At 55.9% G+C, this 10,812-nt stretch overlaps 1 protein-coding gene across 3 annotated transcripts; it reads right to left on the bottom strand.

Annotated features, from left to right (window-relative positions):
- Nucleotides 1-5,048: 5,048 nt before the first annotated feature.
- Nucleotides 5,049-10,779, bottom strand: TMEM205 (transmembrane protein 205). 3 transcript variants are annotated; one of them, XM_050925053.1, is made up of 4 exons: nucleotides 10,716-10,779; nucleotides 9,426-9,544; nucleotides 8,921-9,084; nucleotides 5,049-6,644 (listed from the first exon to the last, which is right to left on the bottom strand). In XM_050925053.1, the coding sequence occupies exons 2-4, from the start codon at nucleotides 9,523-9,525 to the stop codon at nucleotides 6,342-6,344; spliced, it is 567 nt and encodes a 188-aa protein (XP_050781010.1). In that variant the 5' UTR covers nucleotides 9,526-9,544; nucleotides 10,716-10,779; the 3' UTR covers nucleotides 5,049-6,341. The 3 variants fall into 3 exon arrangements, with proteins under 3 accessions (XP_050781010.1, XP_050781009.1, XP_050781008.1); XM_050925052.1 differs by lacking the exon at nucleotides 10,716-10,779 and adding an exon at nucleotides 10,055-10,266; XM_050925051.1 differs by lacking the exon at nucleotides 10,716-10,779 and adding an exon at nucleotides 10,046-10,264.
- Nucleotides 10,780-10,812: the final 33 nt, after the last annotated feature.

Genomic DNA, 10,812 nt, shown 5'->3' with positions numbered 1-10,812 from the left:
ATCTCGGGGGGCCCGATCCCCCGGCGTAAATCAGCATTGCTCCTTTGGAGTCAATGGGGCCAGATCCCCACCGGGTATAAATCCGCATCCCTCCTTTGGAGTCAATGAGTCCAGATCCCCACCTGGTGTAAATCAGCATCGCTCCATTGGAATCAATGGGGCCAGATCCCCACCTGGTGTAAATCAGCATCGCTCCATTGGTGTCAATGGGGCCAGATTCCAACCTGATGTAAATCAGCATCGCTCCATTGGAGTGAGGCCTGTTTACTCCACCTGAGGATCTAGCCCATTGTTACAGTAGCTGCTAAACACCTGTCCAAGCTGGAGGCTCCCTTCGTGCCCAACCACAGCGAGGGACAGTTTTTGCTCAGTTAGGTTTGTTTGTTTTAATCTCATTCCCACTTGGGACAGCTGGAAATTTCAAAACACCTGGATTTCCAGCCAAAGCTCCTGAGTTCTGATCCTTTTTGGGAAAAAAAGCCATTTTCCCTCTAAAGAAATTTTTTAAAAAGTTTTGAACCAACTTTTCTCCACCAGCTCTGATGGTTATTGTTATGTTCCTGGCGTACAAATAAAGAAGTTACACAAAAACATAAAATCCTCTCACAGGGCTGTTGCAACGTAACATGGCTTTATTTCTCAGCATTCAGGATGACAACACACAAGAACCAAAAAACCAGAGAGAGACAAAACAGGCTGCTCCCTGCAGCCCCGATGACCCCTTACTCTAAACCAGCTCTCTGCAGACTGACAGCTGTGACCCAGATTCCACACTTCCCTACAGAGCCCCAGTCTGCCAGCAGGACCAGGAAGCCCCTTCCCAATTTAAAGTGCTAGCTTACCATTTGAAACCTGTTTCAGTACATTGTGGTTATTAACCTCAGTGAAAGGAGCTCTTGTGTCAACAACGTGCAATGAAGGGGGAAGAGAGGCTTGCTCTCAGAAGAAGCAATGAGGAATTACAAACCCTTGCATCAGAACTGACCTTGCACAATGCAAAGGAGAGCGTGAGTGCAAAGCTAGAATGCAGGGGCTTCATTGGCCATGTAGTTTGCAAGCTGCCCTCTCTCTCCTGGATCTCCCCAGCTCCCAGTCCCTGCAAAACCAGGCCAATGACCCACCCTACTCCTAACCTCCTTCCAGCTATTCTAAAGGGCTGGCCAGCTTCCTGCCTATTCCTCAGCTCATCTGGATCCTGGTAGGAGAAATTCTCGCCCCAGAGGCAGAACATGCTAATGGATCCAGTCCGGGGGTCCCCGGATGTTCCATGCATTGCATGGCCTGTCTAAGTCCTGGAGGGCTGCTCAGCAGAGGTGAGCGGGAGTTTTTCCACAAAAGTTTGTCCCCAATTCAAGTTCACCCCAACTTCTTGCAGGAACCTGATGCATTTTCAGGATTGACAAAGTTTGGAGGAAAACAACGCTTTGAAATGGGCAAAGCATCCTGCTGGGGCATTTTCCCACCAAGAAATCTGGATTCCTGGTTCAGAACGACAGCTGGATTTGAAAACTGAAGCGCAGCAGAGTACAAAGGAATGAAAACGGTCTATGTCAAAGTGCTGTGACACGATCCACGTGAAACTGGTGGATGGGCCCAATGCAATTTTTCTTCCCAGCTTCCATGAAACTTTTGGAGACTTAAACTTTTGGTCCTGATTTGGGATGGGAAAATTATTCGCTGTTGTGAAAGTGTTTGCAAGACAGGAAACCTCTTTCCAGCCCAGCTCCTCTGCTCTGACTGACTGGTAGGGACGTCTCTGGGACCAACACCAAATGATGCACAGGCCCCTTTCTAACCCCCCCCCCACACTTCGGTGGCTGTCAGGGGCCCTCCCCAGCTGGTGTGGAACTGGCATGTGGTGTGGCCAAAGCACACTGAGCTACAGCTGTTGTCAGGTCCTGGGGGTTATGGGAGTGGAGAGCAAGAGTTAGAGCAGCCCCAAGGCTGCTCTTGCTAAGAATGGGGATCGGATAGGACCCAGCATATGGAGAACAGCAAGGTGGGTCAAAGCAACGGCTGCCTCCAACCACTTCTGGACATGTCCCAAACATGGGGAGCACTTAGGGGAGAATTAGGTCTCCCAGTCCAATCCCCCCCTTCTCTAGCCACTGGCTCCCACTTCCCAGGAGTCCTAGCACCCATGAGCTCTGCACTAACCACCAGACCCCTCCTCTCCTCCCAAAGCCAGGGGTAGAACCCAGGAGATCTGACTGCTGTGTCACTGCCCCGTGCTGCCTCTCGGCAGCAGGGCTGTTTGCCTGGCATGTTTCACCAATACTTGGCTCACACGCTTGTGTATGTGTACCAGCTGATGGGCCCTCCCCTCTCACCATTGCAGGGAAGGAGAGGAAGGGGCTATGTGTGAGTGAGTTCCTCCTTCGTAACCGCCTTCCCCGGGGTCAGCTGCTGCATCCTGTTTCTGCAGAGGTCCCTAGTGAATTGGAAAGGAGCCATGGGTTCATGCCCCTGATGGCTTGGGTGAGTCACGTAATTGTGCTGGGCCTCAGTTTCCCCATTAGTGAATCAGGGATGATACTTGCTTTGTCTATTTGTTCTCTAGGGCAGGGACTGTCCCTCATTCTCTCTGTGTGATAGCCCAGTGGGGCCCCAATCTCAGCTGGCACCTATGCAGCACCCAGCCCAGCGGGGGCCCCAATCTCAGTTGGTGTCTGTGCCATGCCCTGTTCTCCAGTGTTGCCATCATAAGTAGTAATAAGTGACTGGCCCAAGGCGACTCAGAGAGGCTTCTTCAGAGAAGAAGGATGACCCAGTGGTTAGAGAACTCATCTGGGACTTGGGAGAACTGGGTCCAAGTCCCTGCTCCTCCCATCACGCCTTGTGTGACCTTGGGCAAGTCACTTAGCCGCTCTGTGCCTCAGTTTCCTCATGCGCACAATGGGGATAAACACCCTCAGCCATGTGGAGTTACACCAGCTGGGGGTCCATCCCAGAGACCCCTAATGAAGCTGTGCCCATTTACACCAGGCTCTGGCCTCAGTGACCCCCCCCCACAGCACAACCCCCTTTGCACCAGCTGTGGATCGGGCCCCTGCTTTCCGAGCACGCAGCCCCTCCACTGAGGCTGCCAGCGCTGCTTACAGTGGGTTCAACCTCTGCAGTGTCTCTTCTCTGGCGTGAGCAGCCAGCCTGCCGACAGCTCTGCCAGGGAGGATGAGGGATTGCTGAGCCGTCTCTCCGTGCCAGCCCTGCAGTGCAGCCACTCCCATGCCCTGGCTGCCCAGACATGGCTCTCCTCGTGCTGCCTGAACACAGTGTGCTGGAGAACCCAAGGCCCTGGGCTGCCCATGGGCAGGGGCAGAATGAAAGGCCCATCCTCGGAGCCGGCCCCCGGCGGGTGGAACGGGCATTGCTCCATTGGAGTGCAGGCAGCTATGCCACTTGACCTCACTGGGCGGAGAGTTGCCAGGTGTCCAAACACCCAGTCGAAAAGGGGCCCTCCCCAGCCCGCTGAATATGAGTGAGGGTGGGGGGAAGCGAGCGAAAGAGCGAGTCTCTCCCCCATTATCAAACCCACCCCTGTGTTTTTAAACAACAAAAGCGAAGAACTCAAACCCTCTGAGAAACACCTCCGAGAAAAATCCTTCCTCTGGGGAATGCGGCCTCCCACCTTTGGCACCCGGCCATTCCTCATGCCCCTTTTCCAAGCATCCCTAGGGACTGCGGATTCACATTAAAGACCAGCGTTTATATTTTAGGGGCCGGGTGCTTCTTTGTAAATGACATGCCTGAGCTCAGCCAGAAACTAGGGTGGATCTTCCCCCCCACCCCACCACCCTTAAACTTTTAAGCAGCGACCAACCCTCGATGATCACATATAAGGCCTGAAGGAACCACTGAGCCATGCCTGGCCTTTTGGATAACTGGATTCCTGATTGTCCCTTCCGGCCATAAAATCCAGCAGTCCTTCCTGGACAGACAAAACCCGAATGGTTTGGCAGCCGTAAACCATCCAATCGGAGCCAGTGCTCCAGGCTGCTGCAACCAAAGCCAGCCTCAGCGGCACCAGGGGGCGCTGCACCTTGAGGGGCAGGGGCAGGGCAGAACAAGCAGTGGGACCCTGCCACTAATCCAGCAATGTGGAATGCAGGTGCCCCAGGCCGCCTTCACGCGCTCAGTTCTTGAAGATTTCCAGCAGGCTGGGTAATGCTCAGACAATCCCACGCCACCTCGTGGCCAAATCAGCACAGCCCTTGCCCTCAGCAGGTGCCAAGCTGGCCTGCAGGAGTGGCAGGGAATAGGAGACATTCTTCTCACCAGAATGTTTGCCCCACCAATTGGGGGGGATACACCAACCGGGGGCTATCATTAAAGACCCCAGAACATTTTAAATATGATGTCCCCTACCCCAAATCCCAGTTCAAGTTACACCTTACCCCCCCTCGATCCCCACGCACCAAGGTTCGGTGGCGTTGCTGTGTGCTGCCGGGACACGCTGGCCCCCAGAGGCAGCTGCAGTTCAGGGAAGGCACATCGTACAGCTTGCAAGGCTGCTCGCGGGAAGCCGAGAGGTCCAAAGAACTCCGGTTTAGGATCCACCATCCAGGCCTGAGTTTTTATCATTTGTATTATGGCAATGCCTCAGCACTGCACTCTTGGCCCATGGCACCCACTGTGCCAGGCGCTGTGCATACACCGTGAAAAGAGATAGTTCCTCCCCCAGAGAACTAGTCATCTAAGAAGGACTGGCTGAGGTTTTTTGTTCATACCTTTCTCCGCACCCCCACTCCCCAGGACAAAAAATGGCAAGTTTTTTCAACACAAATGTCCGTTTCCAACAACATTTCACAGGCATTTTGCTGAAACCAACTCCAAAAACTGCCAGTGGTTTGAGGTAAAAAAAAACAACCCAACATTTTAAAAAACAATTTGTTTTCCACCAATGGAAAAAAATATATAGAAAAATCCAATGAAACATAAATTATTTCCCCGGGTCTAATTCCTCCCCCTCCTAAGGGGGAAAAGCCAAATTCCCTGGAAAAGTTTTAGCCCAGGTCACAAAATAGAAATTGTGCCACTATTTCTGTTGGTGAGTTTGTAAATACGTCCTTTATTAATGGAAAACTTTAGAACAGAAAAGCGGCTCAGAGAATATGATCCTTTATTTCTACTGCAATAGCATCAGGGAGCCCCGGTCATAGCCTATTACCCTTTTGTGCATGGTGCTGTACAGGCACAAAAGAGCGATTTATTTCCCCCCAAAGAACCCCACTGGAAGGGGACTTTCATTCGGAGTTTTTCCCCTCTGATTGGTACAAACTGGAATAAAAAGCAGGGCAAAGAGCCCACGGAACGTGCTTCTCAATCTCGGCCTGCCAAGGCTCAGCAAGAAAACGGAGCACAGCGAGAACAGAACAGGAAGCGTGAAATAGACAAGGGGACGCCAGAGCGGAGCGCTCCGGAGAGCCAGCCTAAGCACTGCCAGTAAATCCCGCAGAGGTTCTGATAAGGGGCAGCGTTGCCTAGTCGACTGTGACTCAGGAGACCTGGGTTCTATTCCTCGGCTCTGCCACCACCAGCTGGGTGACCTTGGGCATGTGACATGCCCTCTCTGTGCCTCAGTTTCCCCTCCCATATTTTGCCTGTTTCAGCTAAGCTCTTCTCTAGGTGCCGCGCCATGGGGACCCAACACAGCTGCTGCTGCTGCCACCCTGGAGCTAACAACAATGAACTCTATGAGGGAGAGGGGCTGTTTCCAAAGGGAAATGGGCATCCATCTCCCACGGTGCCCTTTGAAAGAGCCCGGTGTGAAAGAGGCCTGGGGACCTCAGCACAGGGCAAATTTCAGTCCCCAGCTGGTTCGCTGGCACATGTTAGCAGAAGCAGCTTTTTAGCTGGCTCTGAGATTTTATTTTAATTTACAAAAAATAAAGAGATCTAGTTTATCCCCCTGCTCTGGGGCACTAGACCCCACTCCCCCCTCCTCCAGTTGGGGACAGAACCCAGGAGTCCTGGCTCCCAGTCCCCACACTGCTCTAACCCACTAGATCCCACTCCCCTCCCAGGAGTCCTGCTCCCTAGCATGCCCCCCCTCCCCTACCCCCACTCCCACCCACTAGACCCTGCTCACCTCCCAGAGCAGGGGAGAGAACCCAGAGAAAAGCACTGCTGAGTCACCAAGTCGGTTGCATCCCCCGCCCTGCCCAACACATGAACCTCCAGCTGGTGCCAGACGTGGGATACAGGCTTAGAAAGCAACACCAATCAGACCCCGGTGGGGCCTGGACTTCCAAGCCCCTCGCTCAATCAAGTCCCACCTACTGGGTGGGCCCCCCCCCCCGAGAACAATGCCACCGCCCCCTCCCCGCGGGCAGGGCCCCTGCCTACAAGCTGCTGAGGTGCAGCGCCATGCACAGCAGGTTGACTCCGTTGCAGACGAGGCAGGCGAGGTTGCAGAGCGACGACAGCCCATGGCGTTTGAAGAACGTCTGCCGCGCGGCCTGGTACTTGGGGTCCCTCTCCCGCAGCTGCTGGTACGTCTCGCGCCGGGCCGCCAGCCCCACCTCCCCGCCGAGGCCATGCTCCCGCTCGATGGCCTGCAACCGGAACATGGCCGCCGTGGTGGCCGGGGATAAGCCCAGGGCATTAACGCTGGCCAGGAGGAGGCAGACGAAGTAGAGCGAGCCCTGGGGGAGGAAAGAGAGAGATGGTTGGGATGGTAGCATGGGACACTGGGTGTCAGGACACTTGGGTTCCGTCCCCAGCTCTGGGAGGCAAATGGGGTCCGGCAGACTGAACGGACGAAGCTGGAGGTAGAACCCAGGCATCCTGACACCCAGCCCCCACTGCTCTAACCACTAGACCCCACTCCCCTCCCACAGCCAGTGTTATCTAGCAGCTCTGTGTTCTTGGGGAACCAGGGTGCAGTATCCAGCCTGTCTGACTCATGAAAGACCCAGCCCCCACCCCCAGCCTCTACTTAAACTAAAACCCATCAGAAGAAAGACATACAAAGAGCATTGACAAGGCCATGGGAGACACCCCTAAACCCCTGGGATAAGGGGGACAGGATTAAGGAAACTCCCCTGGCCTCATCTGCATCAAAGATGGGACAAGGAGGCACCTCCATGAGCATACAGAATGGAGAAGAGAGATTCCAGGACAAGAACCACAGGGAACTCTGGGACCAGAAAAGCAGGGACGCACTGCATCATGGGGGATCTCTGCTCCACGCCTGCACACCCCCAGCTCAGCAGTGATCAGACCAATTCTAGTAATAAATCCTTTATTGGTATCCAAAATAGTGAAACTCCTTAATTGCATTGTGAGCTCCCTCCAAGGATCACCGCCCAAAGCCAGGAGTGAGCAGCTCCCATGTCTAGCCTGAACAAAGCAATGTTGCTGTTCTCCCTTGTTCACGCACAAACAAATCTAGTGTTCTCCCTTGAACCACGGTTGTTTCTCTATAAAAACCCCTCCCCATGCTCTGAATGCCTGGGTGTTCTGATGCCTGGATCCAAACTCTGCATCAGTTCCACTGGGACTTCATCTTCTCCTGACTGATCATGCTGAGGGCTCTGCCTGTCTCCAGCATGCCGGACCCTCAGGTACCACCTGGGTCCCCCGATCGATTCAAGCATCATGGAGTGGTGAGACCCCAGCTCTGGGTATAACTTTCTGACCCTGACTTGTGCGATCAGTTATAGCAGGGGTGGCCCCGTCCTCTGAGCCTGCAGTGCCCTCGCTCCTCCCCCTCTCCCCCACAGCCTCTTGCACGCCAGGAAACAGCTGAGCAGGAGGTGTGGGGAGGCAGTGATCGGCAGAGCTGCCCGTGGGTGGGAGGCGGTGGGAGCCAGGGGGAGAGCTGATGCGGGGCTGCTGATCTATTACTGTGGCTCTTTGGCAATGTACATCGGTAAATTCTGGCTCCGTCTCAGGCTCTGGTTGTCCACCCCGAATCATAGTTTTCTCAAGCTGACTTTTATAGTCAAGTGTAAGTTCGATTTAATATTATCACCGTTTTCTTTGCTTGGCTCCTGTCTGGCAATAAATAACTTTCATGATTAAGCTGATTGCTTCTCTCTCTCTCTCCCCCTCGTGGGCATTTCTTTGTTTTCCCCATTCGCTCTGCAGCAACGTTGCTCGTACCCAAGCTAAAAGGTCCCTGCAGCGCCCCAAAATCCTGTGGGGTTTGCTCATCCAGCGAGTTGCTACCAGAACAATGGTAACGTGAAAGTGGGGACAGAGACATGCTGAACCTTGGACGTACAAGGGTGGCAGAGGCCAAGGACATATAAGGGGCCAGCTGGGAGTGCTGATTAACCCGGTCCGCTCAGACGGGCTCTGTTCATGTGTGTGTGTTCGTCTGATCCTGGGGCTGGAGGAACCCAGCCCGGGGGAACCGAGGTCCTGCAGGGTAGCTCCATTGGGAGGGGACTTGCAGCAGGGAGAAGCAGAGCTCCGTGTGAGAACACAAGTGACACAAGCAGCACGTTGATAGAATTACAGAACCCTCCCACCCCAGAAGAGTGACCCTAATAAATGAGCATACCCCAAAGTAACAGGCAACGCTGGTAACACCAGGAATAGAACCCAGGCGTCCTGACACCAAGCCCCACACTGCTGTAACCACTAGACCCCAGTCCCCTCCAAAAGGGAGAGATGCAAAGAGTCCTGGCTCCAATTAGTCTCCCCCACCAACACACTAGACCCCATTCCACTCCCCTCCCACAGTCAGGGACAGAACCCAGGCCTCCTGACACCAAGCCCCCCACTGCTCTAACCACTAGACCCCACGCCCTCCCAGAACCCAGGCGTCGTGCACTTTAACCGCTCTCCCATTCCCAGCTAACCCTAGAAGTCACCGATGGCAGGGAGCTGACACGAAGGGGCGCGACCCACCAGCCCGGGTGGGGGGCCGGCTCACAAGGGGCTGGGGCTGTGCCTGGCCCCTCGATGGTACCTGCAGGGTTTCCCCAGCGCTCAGCAGCTCTCGGGGGTGGTAGTAGGCGAAGATGGAGAGGTTGAGGAAGGCACAGGCCACCAGAGTGTAGAAGTAGAAGGGGAAAAGCTTGCTCTGGACGAGGCCGAAGGTGTGTCGGCTCACGCTCCGGATCAGCACAAACCCTAAGCCAAGGAGAGAGGAGGAAATCAAGGCACGCAGAGAGCGTTAGAGCCACGGGGCTGGGAGCCAGGACACCTGGGTTCTGCCCTGGCTCTGGGAGGGGAGTGGGGTCTAGTGGTTAGAGCCATGGGGCTGGAAGCCAGGACGCCTGGGTTCTACCCCGGCTCTGGGAGGGGAGTGGGGTCTAGTGGTTAGAGCAAGGACCCAGGACTCCTGGTTCCAAGAAGGGCGTACAGTTTAATGGTTATGGTAAGGGAGGGGCTGGGTGTCAGACTCCTGGGTTCTATTCCCAGCTCTGAGAGCCAGAGGGTCCCTTCCCAGAGACCCAGGCAGCACGTCCCACCTGAGATGAAGGTGACCCATATCTGCATCCCCCAGGCCAGAGACAAGATGAAGAGCTGAGCGACTTTAGCCAGGCTGCTGGGCTCCCCTTCCAGCGGCATCTCTGCTGCGTTGACAGACCTGGAGGCAGAGAGGTGGGGAGAGCTCACAATGAGTTCTGGGGGGCAGGGACGGCCGCTCCCAGCGCTCTCTGGGTCACTGCAGAGTAACGAGACCATGCAGAGGTGAGGTATCCTGGGCAGGCCCCGGGCCAAGATCAAGGCCCCTGAGGCTGATCCTGGCTGAGATCAGGGCCATGTTGTGCCAGATGTGGCACGGACACAGCAAGAGATGATCCCTCCCCTAAGAGCTCAGTCTAAATAGACCAGTAATAAAACAATCCTGAGCTCTTCCCAGCCAGAGATCTCAAAGCACATCACGATTATCCCCATATCCCACATGGGGAAACTGAGGCACAGAGCAGGGAAGTTCCCGGCTCTGCCACTGGTCTGCTAGGAGAATGGAACCCAGCTGGTCCCAGTCCCGGGCACGAACTGCTAGACCACACTCCCCTCCCAGCAAAGTCATCACACCCAATGTAAAGGTGGAGAAACTGAGGCACAGAGCAATTAAACGACTTACAAAACCGACCCGAGAGGGGGGTGAAGATGGCGCAGCAGCCGTGGGCTAGAACAGCAGGGAGGCCGGGCTCAGTCAGCGCCGCTGGAGAGCACCAGGGCTGGCGAGTGGAGATAAGGGTGGGGAGGGGGGCGGGAATGGACAGAAGCCTGGTGTAGGATCATGGTTCCCACAGCCAATGGCCAGATAGAGAAACGCCGCCCCGCCCTGCCCCTAGAATCGTCGGCGGAAGTGGGGGGCCTAGCACGACAGACAGATCTAGGGACACCCCTCGTGGGGGCCTCAGGACGCCTGGGTTCCCTTTGTGCCTCTGGGCTAAGGTCACTTGGCGAGCCAGCCACACAGCTGGGCAGGGAACCCAGGAGTCCTACCCCCTCCGCCCCCAGGCCAGGGCTGGGAGCAGCGCCCGGGAGCGTGGGGTCGGGAACCGGGAGGTTCCCAGCCTTGCACACCATCGCCGGGGGGAGGCGGGGGCAAAGTCCCTGCCCAGCCTCGGGGCCCCACAAGAGCCAACCGGGCAAGGCGGGGACCCACGGGAGCCCCCCCACCCCGCGTGGCTGCTCCCCCGGCCCCACACGTGCTCGTGGCTCTTCTCTTTGCCCCACTCCTGCCTTTCCCGCCCCCCACCCCGTGCACAGACCGGGCCCGAGGGGCGGGGGGGTCCGATCCCTACCTGCCCCGCCCGCGGGCTGCTCCGGCCCGGCTCAGCTGTCCCGTCGCTCTGGTCACGCCCACCTGCCCTCAAGGCTCCACCCCCTTCCTGGCTCCTG

The sequence above is a fragment of the Gopherus flavomarginatus genome, chromosome 16, assembly GCF_025201925.1.
Source record: "Gopherus flavomarginatus isolate rGopFla2 chromosome 16, rGopFla2.mat.asm, whole genome shotgun sequence".
Classification (NCBI taxonomy): domain Eukaryota; kingdom Metazoa; phylum Chordata; order Testudines; family Testudinidae; genus Gopherus; species Gopherus flavomarginatus.
Note: the sequence above shows the minus strand (reverse complement) of the source record. Positions and strands in the feature narration are given on the sequence as shown.